The 19,270-nt window shown below is 38.6% G+C and overlaps 1 protein-coding gene across 1 annotated transcript; it reads left to right on the top strand.

Moving 5' to 3' along the window:
* Positions 1 to 1,300: 1,300 nt before the first annotated feature.
* On the top strand, positions 1,301 to 19,010 carry LOC148853615 (trihelix transcription factor GT-1-like). Its single transcript, XM_088983518.1, has 5 exons — positions 1,301 to 2,587; positions 10,167 to 10,205; positions 16,745 to 16,876; positions 18,083 to 18,310; positions 18,424 to 19,010. Exons 1-5 carry the CDS (start codon positions 2,062 to 2,064, stop codon positions 18,636 to 18,638), a joined length of 1,140 nt encoding a protein of 379 aa, XP_088839644.1. The 5' UTR covers positions 1,301 to 2,061; the 3' UTR covers positions 18,639 to 19,010.
* Positions 19,011 to 19,270: the final 260 nt, after the last annotated feature.

Here is a 19,270-nt window from a genome sequence, read left to right as displayed (position 1 = left end):
TTGCAGTTGGAATTGGAATAGAAAAAAAAATTTTTCAAACACTTGGACCAGATGGACCGTTAGTCTTAACAACCAGGTCAGATGCTCTAACAAATACCATCTGAGCATTTGTTTGGCATTGATGCCTGTTCGTTTGGAATCTTGGTATTCTAAGCAATATGCCTTGAAAATTAGGAAGGTATGATTTGGTGCAATGATGAATTTGGCGTTTTCTGGAACTGTAGTGAAAGGAACATGATGTGGCATTAGATAATCCAGTGCGAAAAACGTTTTCCCGGAGCATTAATACCAAACAAAAAAATATTACTGTTGGTCCAGCAAATGTTCTACCTGACAATAAAATTTTCAAATAAAAAAAAGACACGATTTTTTCAAAACACATCAGAAACGGTGCGACATCTAGTATGATCCGGCTCCGGTCCTCCTGCCGTGAAGATCGATCAAACACGCAAGGAAAACATCGTGGCAAGGAGGCAACCGTGTTTTGTTCTTTGGGCGGTTCACGGCAAAGTGCCAAAAGGAAAAAAAGATCATCTCATCTCATCTCGTCCTTCCCATCGGGGCAGGCCAGGGCAGCACATCTTGCGAATAGAGTAGTCCAGATCATAGTTAAAAGTGGGACCCATCAAGTGTTGCTGCTGTCTGCATGCCTGCCACGTTGTATCCATGGATTTCTGACGAAGCACGTCTCTCCCCTGCAGATCGGCCCAGATCGAAGGGTGAGTTGAGTTGGTAACTTAATTTACTGCGACTCATAAATGATAAAGCAAGCCCCTCCTGACTCCTCCCTCTCCCCTGGAAATCAATGTACAATTATGGTCTATGGTCAAGTTAAGTCAACGCTATGGACAGTTGCTGCTTATCTGACAGTCAAACTCAGTTCATGATCTAATTCTAACCATCTGATTGGATGTTTTCCTTTGGTTGGGCAACGGATACAGATACTACGCAATCGGGCAAGCAAAAAAATGTGATCAGCCGAGCCACCCTCAACTGGGTCCCATCTCCCATCTAACAGATCTGTTTCAGATGATGATCACGTCCACCCAAAAAAAAGAAACAAAGATGGCGATCGCGATATATCAATATGCGGAGGGTACAGCTGTGGGACTATTCTATTCTTTCAAAGGACGAATCTAGGACAGTCAGCTATCCTTCTTTCTTGGATTGGAATCTAGGGGGGGGGGTTTGGTGGTGTGAATGCAACAAACCCAATTACCCTTTATCAGAAAGTAAATTGGTGGGGCCTGGCGGTTCAGATTGATCTTATAAACAGTTGGTCACCGTCTATTAATGTCTCAGTTTATGTTTAACAAATATCTAGCACAAGTTCCGCAACACACACTCACACGAGAAAAGGGCGAAGTCCACCGGTCCAACTCAACTCATCCCCATCTCCTGCACACACTCTCTCTCTCTCTCGACTGAGAATTGAAAAACCTTGAAAAGGAAAATATAAAACAGAAACGAATACAACGAGAAAATGAGGGGAAAAAACATTTTTTTCCTCCCTCAATTCATCACTCTGAAGACCTCTCTGGCTTTGTTTCTCTCTCTTTCTTTCCCATGACTGACGGCTCCAATCGCAGAATCCTCGATATGGGTTTTACTTGCCATCTGTTTCTCTATGATACCCACATCTCTGTTTCCATCCTATCCATTTCCTTCTTTTTCTAGCACTACCTTCCACTGTCAATAGAGTTTCGCATGCTTTTCCATGGCTGGTCGTGGTCGCATCAATTTTTTAACACGAAACATGGGTTCATGACTTCATTCCCCCTTATTTTCATTTGCTGATTACGAGCACATATTTTCGTGTTCCTTATTTTTGTCTCTCCCTTTGTCGAGTTCGAGTATTTTCTTGTTCCCGCACTCTCCCCGACGCTCACATTTATAAGCGATTATTCTTTAAACCCAAGCAATGACTTTGTTTTCATTTTTTTGTGCTCTTTAAAACCCACAACTTCGTTTTCGCTATAACGCTCTAGAATAGCCGCTCTTGCTGTTTCTCTATCTATTGTCTTTTAGATGCTTGCTCTAGGGAAGAAGAACAAGTAAACCATGTATTTGTCCGAAAAGCCTCGCCCGATCGATTTCTATAAGGAGGAAGGGAGGGACATGATGATTGAAGTAGTTGGTAATGGCGGGTTACCGCCCCAGCAACAACCGCAGCAGCCGCAGCAACAGATGATTCTTGCAGAGAGCAGTGGAGAAGACCATGAGGTCAAGGCTCCCAAGAAGCGAGCGGAAACTTGGGTCCAGGATGAAACTCGAAGCCTCATCAGTCTTCGCCGAGAAATGGACAGTCTTTTCAACACTTCTAAGTCGAATAAGCACCTCTGGGAACAGATTTCGTCAAAGATGAGGGAGAAGGGCTTCGATCGTTCACCAACCATGTGCACCGACAAGTGGAGGAATTTGTTGAAGGAGTTCAAGAAGGCAAAGCATCAAGATAGAGGTAGTGGCTCGGCTAAGATGTCTTACTACAAGGAACTGGAGGAATTACTCAGAGAGAGAAGCAAAAATGCGCCTTACAAGAGTCCCACGCCTTCTAAGGTCGACACCTACATACAATTCTCAGATAAAGGTACGCGTTCTTCCTTTTCTGCTTAATTTTGTTTAATCAACACGGGACAACTCTTTTGTACACCTTTTCTAGAATTTGAATTTGTACATCGGTTTTTTTAACAATTTAGCTTAATGAATTGATGGGATTTTATAAAGCCTTGAAATTTCATAGATAAAGTTGGGTGGGTGTTGGTTATTACCTTAATTGAAGTCTTTAATGAGTATTCGATATTTATCTACAGAAATAATTCCATTGCCTGGAAAGTTTCCTTGAAGCCATGTTCGATATACCTAATAAAAACCAGTGATGGCAATTGCTTTTTCTTGCCTCCTAGACGATAGGCGTTGAAAAGTTCTTAAGGGAAGGGGGACTCCATAGCTTTGTTCAAGCATTTATTGGTTCTGTTCTTGAAGCTTGCCTTCTGTTGATTCTGAATGATGAGGTTCCAAAACATCTATATGACATACGCTTTTTTCTCCTTGTCACCATCGCTTAAAGTATTTTGCACATCTCTTAACTCTTGCTAGGCATCCTCTAATGAAGCTACACATCTATCACCTTGCTTGGTTCCTTGTCCTTGTTCGATGCAATGTTTATGGATATACCATTCTACTGTGTTTTCCCTTTTGAAGTTTATGTAAAGAATGAGATGTTGCCTATCAAAGTTATGGAGAGCTCTCTTTGTTCAGTAGCCCATGCATTAAAGAGAGTAGTGCTTTCTTTGGTATGTTGCCATCTCTTTACCCAAGTAGTTCATTTGTAAAGGATGGACTGATTGTTCATATTTGTGCATTTAGTATATCCCTTTATGTACTACCCACTATTTTCCATATAATTTAATACATATCAGAATGGTATAAAATATTAGAACATCTCAGTTATCTAATAAGAAAAGGATAGCTATTGTTCATGATAGAACCTCAGTTGAATAAAATTTCTTTACCATATGGCACATCTGTTCTGTCTTGCTCCATTTGTGAACCTAAATCTGGAGTGTGTGCATGTAAGTTGGCACACGCTTAGATCTCTCTCTCTCTCTCTCTCTCTCTCTCTCTCTCTTTCTCTCTCTCAAATCAGCTGGGCTATCTCCTATGTTGTCTATGTAACATGAAGATGTTGACTTCAAGGGTAACTAGTACCTAAAAATGTAATTGCTGCAGGAAGGGTTGTGAATCTTTAGGTGATAGGAATAAGAGGAGGACGAGGAAGAAAGATGAATCTGATAGAAAATTACAGTGAATCTGGGGAAGAGTCTTACAATAGATCTAGAACTCTTAAGTTGGAGTCTGTCTGACCCAAGGGAGGGGGTAGCTGTAGGTAGTCTCATACTACATAGAAGAATTTCACCTCTCAAGGAAGGTAAATGAAAAGGCAGTGAACACTTAAAAGTTTCATTTGACTAATGTGAAAGGAGGCATGTAATTTGTTACTTATTGAGGAGTTGGTGATAAAAAAGAACTTATCGAGCCGGTACTAGTTGAAGTTTGTCTTATATCAAATCCTAATTGTCACACACAGTACTAGTTGAAGCTTGTCATATATCAAATGGATTTGCTGGAGTAAACTCATAATGAGTCAAACTTTTTGTTCTTTTGTTTGGTGGGAAGGAGGCACTTCACCTGAGCTTAAAACTGATACGATAAGGCCTTACCCAGTTGCATCATTAACCATTTGCCATACACCATATTGTTGTAAGCCGCTTTTATATGTCATGGATTTTTAAGGAGTTTGATTTTGTGCCTCACTAGTTTGGTAAATTAGTTCAATGAAATCCACAATTTCACGAGGTTTTCGGACATCAAGTGTTTGACAAAATGATGAAAACTTTGGCAGGGGTCATTGCTTGGTGCAATGGTAAAATCTTGGGTTGAGAAGTGCAAGACCCTGGGTTTGAATATGACCCTAATGAAATATTTTAGCTAATTGCTAACATGTTCTTATAGATTGAGCATCACATGGACATGGCATTGTAGAAACATGGTATTCAATAAGCTTCAAATAAGATTTACTTTTTTGTAATGGTGTGTCTGGGTAATTGTTATGAAATTTATATCCTATTTATTTTCTACATCTTGTCCATGTTGTTTGTCATGTGACTTGTATTCCTCCTTGAAACTGAAACCTGTGGGGTATTGGGTTTTATTGCTACCATGTATTTTGTCCTTTTCCTTTGCTCTAAGTTTCTAACCATCAACCAGAACTGTTAATCCTTCAAAAGCTTGGTTTCTTACCGATACTATTATTAACTATTGTTTTCTCCTGATAGATGATGAAGAAATAATAACCTTAAAAACCAAAGAGCCTAAATATCCACATCCGGAGGCTAGTAAGAGGGCCAAAAAGCCACATCAAAGCCACCTCCATTATACAAATTATCCCATGGATCCTTCCTTGGAAAGAGAGACATCCAATGTATTACCTAAATATTGAAGCTGTGAGAAGGAAATGTTCATTTGAGAGGCCATATATCATATAACATGGATAGCATGAGAAAGCTGTGAATACATGGAATCATCGTCATCTAAGCCTTATTCCCAACTATATGGGGTCGGCTACATGAATCCTGTTTGCCACTGTTCTGTTTAGACTTTAGTGCCATATCCATTGTAAATACATAGAACCATCATTGGAAATTGAGCTTCTAGAATTTCTTATAATCATCTTCAATGCTGACACTAGGAAAAGGAAGATCCTTGGAAGATTTGATGCTTTTTGGAAGAACAATGCTACCATCAGCCTGTTTGCCAAAAAAAATTATGAAGAATCATCATTAATCTTCAACTTTTGTTACTTCTAGGGTCAATATGCAAACATGCAGATTATGCAAATGCAATTTTCTAGATTCCTCTATTGTCTGGACATCTTGTAATCTTTCAAAACCAGCTTGTTGTGACTATTAGTGGCAATTTCTAATCCTCCCATATAAGCCATGGGCCGAATATGGGTTGGATGGTTGAACCACCCATTCGGTCAAACAAAAATCATTGTGTTATGGGTATCCATTGGGTCAACTACATGAAAAAATTCACATACATTACTCTCTACTAAACCCTCTCTCCCCTCTCTCCTCTCTCCTCTATCCCTTCTCTCTTCTCTCTCAAATCATTTCTTTCCTCTCTTTTCTCATCTTGTTTCTCTCTCCTCTCATTTCTTTGTCTCCCCTGCACTCTCCTTTCTAATTTTCTTTTCTCTCTCCTTTCTCCCTCTAATTTTTAATCAAGTTCAATTTTGTGTGTTTAGGTTGAACCACCTGGTAGTGACATTTTTTTTTTGAAGAATCAAGAAAAAAATTTCATTAAAAGAAAAAATTACATCTTAACACCCTTGGTTGTCTAGATGACGTACCAGATACAATCTCAAAGCTTTAAAATGAAAAGGATCTGCATTGCAAGGCTGTAAAACAAGTAAATTCCAGAAATTTGCAATCAAAACAACTTTAGAGACTTAATCAAATTGCCCGATCTTCGTATCAAATTCAATGCTCTGCCCATTCTCCTCCCTCCTTCCTTCTCTCATACCCCTTACCATCCAGCTAAGAAACCTCATCTTCCTCCCCATCTCCCTATTTTCCACCAACTCCAATATCACTCAATCTTGGCCAATCCCTCCTCTTCTCTCCCTTCCTCGTCCCACCCCTTGATTTTTTCTAAGTATTCTTCCTTTTTCTTTTTCTCTCTATTTTCATTTTTTTCAAACTTCCCAAATGCTATTTTTGTGAATCCTTCCCCTCCCCAAAAAACGAAACCAAGAGGCTTTCCTATCTCGACCTCCCTCTCCACCAATTTTTTGATTTTCACCTTCCCATTTTGTACTATTTCCTTGACTTCTTGGTCCTTTTGAATCTGTTCTGCTCTCTCTCTCTCTCTCTCTCTCTCTCTATTCTTGTCCCCAGTCTTTGAAACTTCTCCTTCTTCTCCTTGTTTTTCTTCTTTTGTTCTCTTGATCACATCCTCTCTCTCCCCTAATCTCTAGAGAACTACATCACCTGACCCTCCATCAATAATATCACTACTTTGCAGAAACCTGTTCACACCAGAATCAGGCACGACCCCACTTATCTCACCTTCTTGTCGTTACTTCGTCTGAGGGGGGAGGGGGGGCGAAAACTGAATTTGCTTTGTTGTTTCCCTATGATCTGTACCAGATGTCCCATTATGTCTCATTCTTTTCCTCTTGTACACCCATTTGTATTTTTTTAAGGTCCCAGCCTTGCCAAGCCGAGTGCCTTGAAAAAATCTTCGTCACATGTGCGATGTTATGATTTCTCGAATTACGTGACTTCTTTTTGGTCATCTCATTAATCTGTTCCTCCTTCTGAAAATTGTTTCCTCTACCCAAATTGATGCCCACCCTTCCAACCTTAACCTCCATGTGGGGTAGTCTATCCTCTACACGGTTTTCACCCTGTCCTTCAGGGAATTCTTCACCATGAGACACTTCCTTTCCTGTAGCCTCACCTTCAATCTCCATCTCTACATCAGCGCTAGCATATCTTTTTCGAATTGTCTCCTCCCCCTTCCACCTCTCTGATTCTGTAGAGACAAAAAATTTTGGTGTTGTCACGTCTGATTTTTCAGATTCATATCTAGCCTCTAGGGGCAACTCAACTGCATCTCCTGGCTTGGAGAAGCCACAAATCTTGACAAGATCCTTGCTAACTTGAGGAAAATGCCCAACATCACCAATTGCTGGAAAATATGGGTAGTCGTCGAAAGTCTTTCCTTTTTCCACCTACTATCCTCTTCCTCCCATTTTTGTCATACTTAGCTATCACCCAAATCCATTCATCTCCTTTTTTTTTTTTTTCTCTAGCCACATTTGAATATCTTCTCCCTGTTAATCCACTTCTTTAAAGTTTGGTCTGCTAAGCCAGGAGACTTTCTCTTGTCGCCACTCACCCTTCCTTCTCTTGAACCATTTTTCCACCTTGCTTCTTTGCTCTTTGATGCTGTAGACCTGAACTTTCTTCTGGATTTCTTTTGGGCAGTATAAATTCTACAAGGGACTGCATTGTTCAAAGGTGGCAACATCTCTCGTCTTCCTGTGTCAAATTCGAAATACCAGAGTTGTAACCAATAGTTTTAAATGAAGACTTGCTGGGATTATCCAATGCATTGCTAAAGGACCTCAGAATTCTGCCAAGTTTGGAGCACTCTCCCCTGAAACCTAACCCATTCTTTTTGCCTGTATTATAACAAAACCTATTTGGGTCAAATTGGGTACCCGAATTTGAAGAGGGCATCCTCTTCCTTTTCTTGAGCCTCGTTTCCCCCTTTTCAAAATCATTTAGGGGGTGTTCTTTTTTTGGATTTAGAGAGGGGGGAAAGTTGGTCAATGGGATTTTGGTCCCATTGACCAAGGATCCCATGTTCTTTTTCAGCTTTATGTGGGGACTAGGGAAAGTTTATTTTCCTGGGTATCATATCCATCTCCTAGGTGGGTAAATAACTTTCTCACATAGGTGCAAAGTTTCCAGCACTTGAATGGGACAAAAATGCCCCTTTTAATAATGGATTTCTATGGCTAAAATGGTCATTGCCTTATTTACCTGGGAAATAAAAGAACATGGGTAAATGCACTTACTTGGGTAAGTGTTTCCCAGGAAAAACTTAGGTAATTGCATTTACCCGGGTAAGTAACTTACCAAAAAGCGAATGAGGCCAAATTTTCTTCATTTCTGAGGAATGAAACTTATTTCTCTTTCCCCCCGCCCGTTGACAGTATCCTGTCCAAGCTCTTGCTGCCATATGTCCTCCACCCCACCACATCAGCATCATCTTCAATCTCTCGGCCTTTCCCCCACAACGACACTTCATGTTCCGTCCTTATCCAAACCCTCGCCCACACACCCTTCGAGAAAACCTCAACTGATCGAGGGACGTCTTCCAGCTTCACTTCGACGATTTCCACCATTGCATAGCGGAAATTCGTCATGCTGCAAGAGATGAAGACTCCTCCAATCACCGCCGTTATCTTTTCCAGAATTGTCTTCTTCTAGAGGTTGAAAGGAAGTCCGAATAACCTGATAGCAAAGGCTCCATTGTGAAGCTCCTTACTATTGCAGGAGATTGTCCAACTCTGCACCAACATCACTCCCAGCTCTGTTTCAAAGCTATCGAACTCTACTATTCTGTCTCCAACAACCAATAATGCTCTTCTTTTATCAAAAGGGATGACCTACACACCTGTAACCACTTGAAGTTTCTTTTTCAGAACGTTCAAAATAATCCTCCAGTCCAAAACATCTCTACCTGCTTCCAACACCAGTCTCCTCTCCCATCCTTCTGAGTAACCAACCTCCACCCTGATCCCTGTTTTCCTTTGGGAAGACATACCAAATATTTTCTATTATTGCCACAGACCTCAGTTACAGCCACAAACCAACCCTTCAGGTTAGATTTTAAAACCACATCATATTTTCTCCCTTGAAGTTCCAACGAATTCATCCAACCAATTTTCTTTACAGAAATAAGTGCTCCATCAATGAACCCTTTCAGCCAACATGTGGTAGTGACATGCAATGCAACACTATGAGAAACCCACAGTTTTTTTTCCTTACTAAGGATTCATTTACAGCACCCGTTAGAAGAAGTATTCTGCTACAAGTTGAGGGGGCTAGAAGAGCTAGGGGCAGCCAAAGAAGACCTGGATGGAAATAGTGAGAAATGCTTTAAGCACCATAATTTAATGATGGATATGGTACTGAACAGAATGGAATGGTGAAACAGGATTCATGTAACCAACCCTGTTGGGAGATGATGAAGGATTAATTTACGTAAGTTTAAATCATCCAAAAAAAAAATAAATGGGCCAAAATGAGTTGGTTAGGTTGGGTTGCAACCCATGTACAATGTTAGAAATATGGGTTATTAGTTGGTGTGGGTGGTTGGTGGATGGTTTGATCTTCAACCCACATCCCACCCAAGCCAAACCATCTATTTGTCACCCCTGTCTGACTAATAAAGAAACATTGCATGAAAAAGAACCACTTCAACTTAGAAAAGAAGGGCAGGTTGGAAAATGCAGCTGATAATGATTATTGTGATGCTAATAAATATGATTTTCCTGGTAGAATGCATAAATATATTTGCAATGTCAGGCTTTAATTTCAGAAACAAATTGTTCTCTTCCTCCCCAATCGATTTCCTAATTATGTATATACTTGTCCTATGGGTCTATTTTCATGGTGAACACTTAAGTACAACCTTAGCCTGATTGTATTTTCATGACTTATGGCTGGTAAGTTTAGCTTTATAGAGCATCCTGGATCTGGTTCAAGAGTTCAGGATATGTGCATTCTGACCATGGCCCAAATCCCTTTTTTGGATCAGTCCAAAGTCCCTAAATCATACAGCAAATTTGCTGCATTTCGTTTGTCAGGAAATAGAATTTTATAGAGCTCTGTATGCTTGATTTCGCTCTTTGAGTACTCCTTAAAAACTCTCAGGCTATGTTATCAAATTGTCAGGTTTGAGTTGCATCTGAATTATTAATCTATTGTTTAAGCAAAACCTTTTAGCAGCATATTAAAATCTTTTTGCTTTCAGAAGGCTTCAACATCTATTCTGACAATTGTTTGACTGTTCTTGGTTCTTAGGTCTTGAAGATGCTAGCATTCCTTTTGGTTCCGTGGAAGGTACTGTTGAAATTTTATTTGGGTGTTAAAATTCTTTCTTCATCTCTGAATTCTTTTTTTGGTAGTATGCTTTTATAATTTACTTGACAGAGTAGGTCGTGTAATTTGGACTAATGAGTTACAGGTTCTATTATTGGGTTTCTTTTGATAAACTGCATTTGGTTGTAGTAAAGCTTACTCATATGTTATGGTTCATTTTCTTTTTTTTTTTTTTTTGTGAGAAAAGTTTAAAGTATTGTCATTCGTTATTTATCGAAAAAAAAGTTTAAAGTATTGTCTTAAGAAAAAGTAAACAAATACACCCATTACAGCCAACAGAGTCAGCAACTGTGCAACCCAAATATCTCAATCAGATCTTCTTACGAATATTCATGAACAAAAATTGTGTATATGTTATGGTTTTTATGATGGACAAGTTGGCATTTATCCAGTTTGGTTAATTGGTTCGTTCCTAAAGTAGCATGGATAATATGTGTCTTCTATATTGTTGAGAGAAGTCTGAATTTGTTTGTACATGTGCTTTGGTACCAATGACACACTGCAATTAGAACAAAAAAAGCAAAGAAAAAAAAGAAGGAAAATCTCCAATTAGAAGAGAAAGAAGCACATAAAGAAATTGGATGTCACAATAAGGTGAGATGGATTTCTGTTTGCTTTGTGCTAATTATTAATATCTAGGTTATTAGTTGACTGATGATGTCATTTTTAAGTCCAAGATATCATTTTAGTTCTCAACTAATCAAACAGAATGCATATATATAAATTCAAATATTTTTTGATGATGATGATAGATTAAGGAATATTTTGGTTTACCATCAATGGCATCAGCTATATATTGCGTCAGAAAAATTCAATCCTTCTATTGGTTTCATTTCTATTTATGTAGTGCAATGTTTTAAAAGCTAAAATCGAAGAAAAACACAAGTGCCTTTTACTGCCTGATGTGTAAGGGGATGTGCACACCTAGACAAATCAAGGTGCAGATTTAAAAAAAAATAAAAAATAAATAAAGGCTAGTACATTAAATAATTAATTATTTTTAAAAGCTTATAAGCTCAAAACAAAATACATAAACATAAAATATAAAACAAGTTTAAAGTGAAAGTGAAAGAAAACAAATGTGGATTGTTCTGAAGTGCCTGAAGCACTCAACATCTCAAGCATGTGAAGTTCTGAATGTGTTTGTCTATCTCCTAGTTGCATTACTTAAAATAGCTAGTATGATGTCAGGTTTCTGGCATGCCTAATCCTAGGAGGTTGGTGCCTTACACTAATATCTCTTCTGGGGCCCTTGAGGCAAATCCAAACAAGTCCATGCAGGGGGTTTGGAGGGAACACTGATGGCCTGAATTTTTTGCCCAGTATATAAAGGGGCTGGTTTTTATGATTTTGGTTGTAGTTCATTCTATTTTAGGGTTAGGGATTAGAGATCAATTAAGAAGAAACACAATGTCTCCCTTGTTTTCTTCCTTCTATTCTCTTCCTCCTCCTCTTTTCTTCTACTGCTGGAATCCTTTTTTCCTCTTCTGTTATCATTTTCTTCTTATTTTTTGCTGATTACCTACTTCTACTTGGTACGAGAGCTCCATTAGGATCCTTGGAGTGGCTTCCATTCTAGTTTAGGGTCAGCGGACTGCATGGAATAAGAAGAAGGCTGATTGCTCTCAGTTTTGGTGCCCTTTCAATTCTTTGACACAATGACACTTTCTTGGAGATCCTCTGCTGGAGTCTTTGACCTCTCTAGAGGAATTGGTGGACCTTCTTGGGTTAGGGTTTTAGTGTAGAATTCTTCTAAGGCCTTTTCCCCTTGGAGTTTCTTGTTGTTTTGGGCCTCAGATTGATCTGCCTAGAAATTTTTACTGGGAGTGTTTGCAGAGGTTAAGTGGTGATTTACCCTTTAACCAGGCTCCTGGGTTGTTTCTAGCACTGTTTTTCCAAGAATCAGTTTGATTTGGTCTAGGAAATTTTCCTTTGCCTTCTTTTGGAGTTTAAGATTGTTTGAAAAGCAATGGATGCTGGTGGGAGTGAGCAGAAGTCTGCCAGTGATTATGGATGATTCTGGTAGGTGTTGGAGACACCTAGAATGCGGGATTAATAACTATTGTGAAATTGGATGGTGCAAACTACTAAGAATGGGCTCAAACTGCATGGATGGCTATTGGTGCAAGAGGGAAATTGGATATATCATTGGGGACACAGAAACTAGGAACCTTAAATACATCATATACCAAATAGGTGCAAGAGAACTATATGATGATGACTGATTATGTACCTCATGCAGCTACATTAGTAAGAACTTCTCATAGAGCAAGAGAATTCAGGGGCGTCAAGAATAATCGGCCCACCCCAAAGAGTCTCTTTTATATTAAAGAATATGTACAATTACAAGATTTCCCAAATAGGGCTGAAATAGAAAAAGGAATAAAGAATACAAGTAATGTAATGTACTAATGTACAACAGGGATTGTACTAATAAAGTACATCAAGTCACAAAATCTCTACATTCCCCTTCAAACTGATGTGCAGACATAAGCATCAGTTTGCCTACAAGAAAGAGGTGTCGAGCTCTAGTCATAGCCTTGTGAAGATATCAGCATGCATGCCTGAGGCTACATGAGGAATTGATATAGATCCAACAACGAAAAGATCTTGAATAAAGTGATAGTCCACCTCGATATGCTTAGTCCTCTCATGGAAACAAGGTTAGATGCAATCTTAATAGCACTCATATTGTTTGCATAGAGAGGAATAGGAGTTGGAAGGTGAGTACCAAGATCCATAAAGATAGATTATAGCCAAACAATCTCACTGCAAATAGAAGACACTGCCTTATACTCTGCTTCAATGTAAGACTTGGAGATTGCTGTTGCTTCTTACACTCCCAATAGATGAGTGAATCACCCATAAAGACACACCACCCAGAAGTGGACCTGTGGGTGTCAGGGCAACCAGCCCAATCTGCATCAACATATGCTCTCAATTGAATAGGAGAGGAGGGGGAGCAGAACAATCCCTACGAAGTCGTGCCTCTAAGATAACAAATGACGCAATGAACAATAGTCATATGAGGCTGATGAGGAGCACAAACAAATTGATCGATAACCTGAACAACGTGAGAAATATCAAGTTGAGTCATAGAGAGATAAATGAGAGACCCCACAGCTGGCGATACAAGGTAGTATTAGGAAGCAATGGACCTTCAGATTTAGATAAATTAACATTCAGATCTAGAGGTGTGTCAATATGTTTGTCATCAGTAATGTTAGCAACTTTAGTAAGGTAAGAGACATATTTTTGCTGACAAACAAAATACCCCTGATCACTATAATGAACTCCCAGACCCAAGAAATAGGAGAGGGGGGCCAAGTCCTTCATGTGGAAGGAATTATGAACTAAGGACTTCAACTCACAAATGCCTTCATCATCTTTCCCAGTCAACATGTCATCAACATACAATAGAAGAATGATAATACCCTGAAGCAGTTGCCTAACAAAGAGAGAGTGATTAGAGGAGCTCTAGCTACATCTAGCAGCAACTACAACATCTCGAAAACATTCAAATCATGCACGGGGAGCCTGTTTCAGGCTATATAGGGATTTTTTTCAATTTGAACAAGAATGAAAGCAAGAGAATTCAGGGGTGTCAAGAATAGTTGACCCCAACCCAAAGGGCCTATTTTATATTAAAGAATATGAACAGTTACAGGAATGCCGATATATGGCTGAAAGAAAAAAAGGAATAAAGAATACAGGTAATGTAATGAACAATAGGGACTATACTAATAAGATAAATCAAGTAATAGAATCTCGACAATCTGAAGTAGGGGGGTAACTCACTGGAAGTTTATTTTTCGTCCTTGAAGACTTTGTGACAAGAGTTTGAGATTAAAGACCTAGGAGAACTCATAATTTTTGGGAATTGAAGTGGCAAGGTCTAAACATGGGGTCTTTATTTCATTATGTGATTATGTCTTAGACTTGTTGTAAGAGACAAGGAAGTTTGGTGTAAACTAGCTAATTCTCCAGTTGATTAAAATTATAGGATTAGTGCCTCTGATGGGGAACTGGTTAAAGGTGTTGGGTGGTATCAACAATTGGTAGGAAAATTGTTACATTTATGCATGATGACACGAGCTGACATCTATGCAGTATAAGTGTAGTGAATTGGTATATGCATGCTCCTCGGACTTCACATAGGGCAGCAGTTGATAGAAAAGCTGCTTATTTGAAGAAACATCCAAGTCGAGGTGTATTGTTTGCTAATCATGGTCTTGTCAACTGTCAAGTTGGAAGCCTATACAAATGTAACTTGGGTAGGAGGGAGCTTAGTCTCCTGGAAAAGTAAGCAGTCAGTTGTGGCTAGATCATGTGCAAACGTTGAGTATAGATCTATGTCTCATGGTGTATCTGAGTTACTTTGGCTTTGATCTCTTTTAGGAGAGATGGGTATCAATGCAGAGCAGCCTACGATGTTATATTGTGGTAATCATATATTAATAATTATAGTACATAATCCAGTTCAGCATTATAGGACTAAACACATTGAAGTGGATAGATATTTTATTAGGGACAGGGTATTGTCAAGAGAGATTTGGTTGCCTTTTGTCTCATCTGAGATGGTTGGCTGATATCTTCACTAAAGGAGTTGCAAGGAACAAGTTAGAGCATGATGTACGCAATGATTTAAAAAACGTGTCTAGACGCACAGGCGAGGCACATTTTAGGGCTGATATCTTCACTTAAGTAAATGCGTTGCATTTTTTAGCATTTTTTGCCTTGCGCGCCTCGGGCGCAAAATGGCCCTTGCACTTTAAAAACATTGGATCGATGCAAGTTGGTACTTGGTAAGGATTAACTTATATTCCCATATTGATGGGAAGTGTTGACAGTTGCTCATTTGTGGACCTTTTATTTCTCTTCTTCTTGGGTTCTCTTCTCTCCTACTACTGAAACCCTAGTTTCCTCTTTTTCTTTCATCTTCTTATTTTTTGCTGATTACAAACTTTTCTACTTCAAAGTTAATAAATGATTGCTGGTACACAAGTACCAACAATGTTTTAAAACACGGCATGACGTGAGGCTCAGAGGAATGAGGTGAGAATACAAGAGGCATAAGCCTCCTCAAGAGAAGGGAGGGATGAGGTGTACCAAAGGTTCATGCCTCATCAAAAGCCATTTGATGTGTACACCCCAAGGACCTAAGGTATATGGCATGCCTTGCCTAGATGTGTTCTTCCAGGCCTATACCTACCTCTAACACCTTAAAACACTGCTTATAAAAGGTGCATGCATGGGCCAAAGAACAAGTCATACCAAGTATGTGCCTCTTGAAAGAGGGTTCAAGTGAGGTCAGGGTTTTAAAAGCACAAGGCACAAAAAAAATCGCAAGGGCCAAGAGGCACAAGGCACAAGGCGAGGTACTCACCTTTTTAGGCAAGGCGCAAAATTACAAAAAAAGAAGACTAAAAAATAAAAAAAAAAGTCAGAAAATTCAAAAAATTTAAAAAATGCAAAAAATTCAAAAAAATTAAACATAACGTTATTAAAAAAATATAAACTTAAAATTTAAATTAAATGTTTTAAAAACCTAGTATCTAAAATTAAAATACATAAACATAGCATGTAAAGCGTATTCAAATGAGAATTTAAAAATAAAAGCAAACATATAAAGCATTTTCAAGCATGTAAAACCCACAATCTCTTTTTTTTTTTTCTTTAATTGCATTGCCTCAAGTAGCTAATGTGATGTAAAACATATTGCATTCTTGATTCTATGAGTCGCCTTTGTACCATGCCTCTAGAGGCAAGCCCAAACAAGTCTATGTTAGGGTCTGAAATTCTTATTTCTCACATAATTGCAACATATGCATGCATTTGTCACAATTTTGAACTTTGAGGTTTCCTGCATCATCCAAACAGAAAAATGTAACCTTCTAGTTAGCAAATCTGCGGCTGAACTGGTTGACCTTGCCAATGGTTTAGCGAACCGGATGGTCTAGACTGGTTGAGTGGTTGGCTATGTGACTATCTTAGTGACTTATCCATTTGGATCAATCACATGTTGAACCAGCTGGTTGGATCAGTTATCACTGTCAACTGTCTCATAAACCAGCCACTTGAATCACTGAACTATTTGATTCGATCATCAGGTTACAAGTAGATATTGGATAATCTTTTTTTTGGTGTTTTTTTCTATTTCTATCATTGTCAAAAAATATATTTTTTATCACAATTTTGTTGAATATGATGAAGATATAAAAGTAGGTCTTTTATAATGTCCTTTTACATCCATTTACCTTAAACTTTCTTCATAGATTGTAAAACCTCATCTCAAAAAGACTTGTCCCAACTATATGAGGTGGGCTACATGAATGCTTGGCCATAATGCAGTGCTAAAATTGTAGAGGATATATCAATCTACAAGTTATAATTAAATTTTTACAGCATCATACAGTTTTCTTTCCTGTTAAATGATTTATGCTGTCATTTACTCAATTGTTTTAAGATGTTAATGGGAGCTGTATTTACTTGAAGTATAGCTGCTGGAAGGTCAACACTTAACCTTGAAAGGCGTTTGGATCATGATGGACATCCTCTGGCCATCACTACAGCTGATGCAGTTGCAGCTACTGGAGTTCCCCCATGGAATTGGAGAGAGACTCCTGGAAATGGTAATGCTATCTAGTTATATTATGATAACAAAATTTTCCATTATAGACTGTGTAGCTGTGTAGGAAGTAATCATGGGTCAAGAGGCCATATATTATGATTATCCTCAAAGTCATTTGTTGTCTGGCTTGGTAAAAGGTGGGGGATGGGGGATCCAAATTGGAAATAATTTTGATGTCCGGATTTTGGTTGCCAAATTGTTGTTTTCCCAGCAGAATGAATCATGAATGAGTTCGTTCAAACTGATTTGTATTTCATAGCAAGTACCCACCATTTGGTTGATGAGATCTATTTCCATTACTTGATATTCCAATATAACTTCCAACAATGCTTACGTGTATAACCAGCCTGAAAATTTCTCTTTCATACTTTCTACCTTAACCAAAAAGAGACGAGGAAGTTTCTATTTTATATGACCAGCATAAAAGAATGCTGTGTATAGGTAGTAAAATACAGTAACTAAATTTAATCTAAAATTAGAGATATGATGTGAACTTGTTTTGAGAGTTTCTAATTTGTTGATGTGGAAAATCGATTATAATACAATTGAATAAGATCCTTGAAATCAGTAGATTATATTAATTTGTTAAATAAATCTAACTTAGCTACAGTGAGAATCCAAGATATGAACTTGGCTGAGCGTCACATGAATTGGACAAATTAGTGAGATAGATTCACTGGCCAACCTATTGATCACATTCTTTGGATAGGGCTCAAGTCAAATTCTATTGTAAATCTGGCCAATTCTGGTGTAAAAATCTCAGGTTGTTGTCAACAGCCATTTCCTCAGAAAGCAGACATGTTTAAAACATGGTATCTTATTTAACTTGAAATCAGGTGATCAATACAAAGAGTGCAAATACAAGGTTTTAGAAATACCACATACAAGGTTTTGCACTCTTTCCAAACTTAGCCTGAAGTCCAAAGCATGTTTGTGGGTGCATGTTTGAGAACAAGAACTTCACTCAAGAAAATTATTGGTGATGGTGCAGCCAAGGCATTGTCTAACTGTATGATGGAAAATTAGATGTAATTATATTATGATTTTGAATGCAATCATTGCTACTTCTTTATTCAGAACGTTTTCCAGTTCTGGGTTTGGTCATTAAGCAACATTTTGAGTTATATCTGTCAAGAGCCTTGCTTCAGAACTACATTTTGACACAAGTTGCTGAGAGATTTTAGTAATTTTCATTCTTCTTTTGTAGGTGGGGAGAGCCACTCCTCTTATGGAGGGAGGGTTATATCAGTCAAGTGGGGGGACTACACTAGAAGGATTGGCATTGATGGCACTGCAGATGCAATTAAGGAGGCAATTAAATCTGCATTCGGGTTAAGGACTAAGCGAGCATTTTGGTTGGAGGATGAAGATGAGGTTGTTCGGAGCCTTGACAGGGACATGCCGGTGGGAAATTACACCCTTCAGCTCGATGAGGGTAAGTGGGTAACCTGAATTCTTTTTCTTGACAACTTTGTTAAGATTTTGAATTTCTTTCCAGGTAAGGGAATTGGCTTCTTTTCTAGGCTAATTCTGATATCTTGGTTACAGGATTGACAATCAAAGTTTGTCTTTATGATGAATCGGACCGGCTACCTGTTCGTACCGAAGAGAAGACACTATACACCGAAGATGATTTCCGTGATTTCCTTACTAGACGTGGTTGGGTAGGTCTGAGGGAGTTAAGCGGCTTCAGAAGCGTTGATACACTGGATGATCTCCGCCCAGGTGCTATGTATCAGGGTGTGCGACTACTGGGGGACTAGAAATGTTGCTTTGGAAATCCTTACTATCAAGGCATCAAAGCTTTCAGAAATCATTTTTAGGGATTTCGATGTGCATTGATGCCCTTCCTTGAGATGCAATTTAGTGTAATGTTTGCACTACAACTTGCTATTACCCCACTACTGTACTGAGCTTCCTGACCATGGTTGCTTTGTCAGTGGTTTTACTTATACATTTATTATGATCTTCGCGCCACAACTTGTAGCAGTGTTGCCCAATTGTGTATAGTCCTTTCCTTTGATGAAACCTCTGGTGGCCCATCATCATCATTTACTAGAGACATGAGCAGTGTTGCCCAATAAGACTAAAAAGATGTTGTATCGATTTGGGTTTTATACATCTTGCACTCAAAACTGAACTGGTTACGTGTACATTAGCTTTAGCTTGAGTAAAGGTTGGATGTACAGTTTGGAGCTTAAGAAGGAGCGTATCCACCCTTTGCAAAGGGTTAAAAGTAACTTTTAACAGTTGTAAAAACCACTAATTTAAGGTTCTTTCATTTTCAATTCACAACTCAGAAGTTCAGAAACACCTTCATCGTCATCATTCAGCAGAAATACTTTCAGTTCTCGGTAAGTGATACACGGTAAAATAAATTTTCTTTGATCCTTGA

The sequence above is a fragment of the Nelumbo lutea genome, chromosome 4 (genome assembly GCF_056320005.1).
Source record: "Nelumbo lutea isolate HS-2025 chromosome 4, American lotus-T2T, whole genome shotgun sequence".
NCBI classification, from domain to species: Eukaryota; Viridiplantae; Streptophyta; class Magnoliopsida; order Proteales; family Nelumbonaceae; genus Nelumbo; species Nelumbo lutea.
Note: the sequence above shows the minus strand (reverse complement) of the source record. Positions and strands in the feature narration are given on the sequence as shown.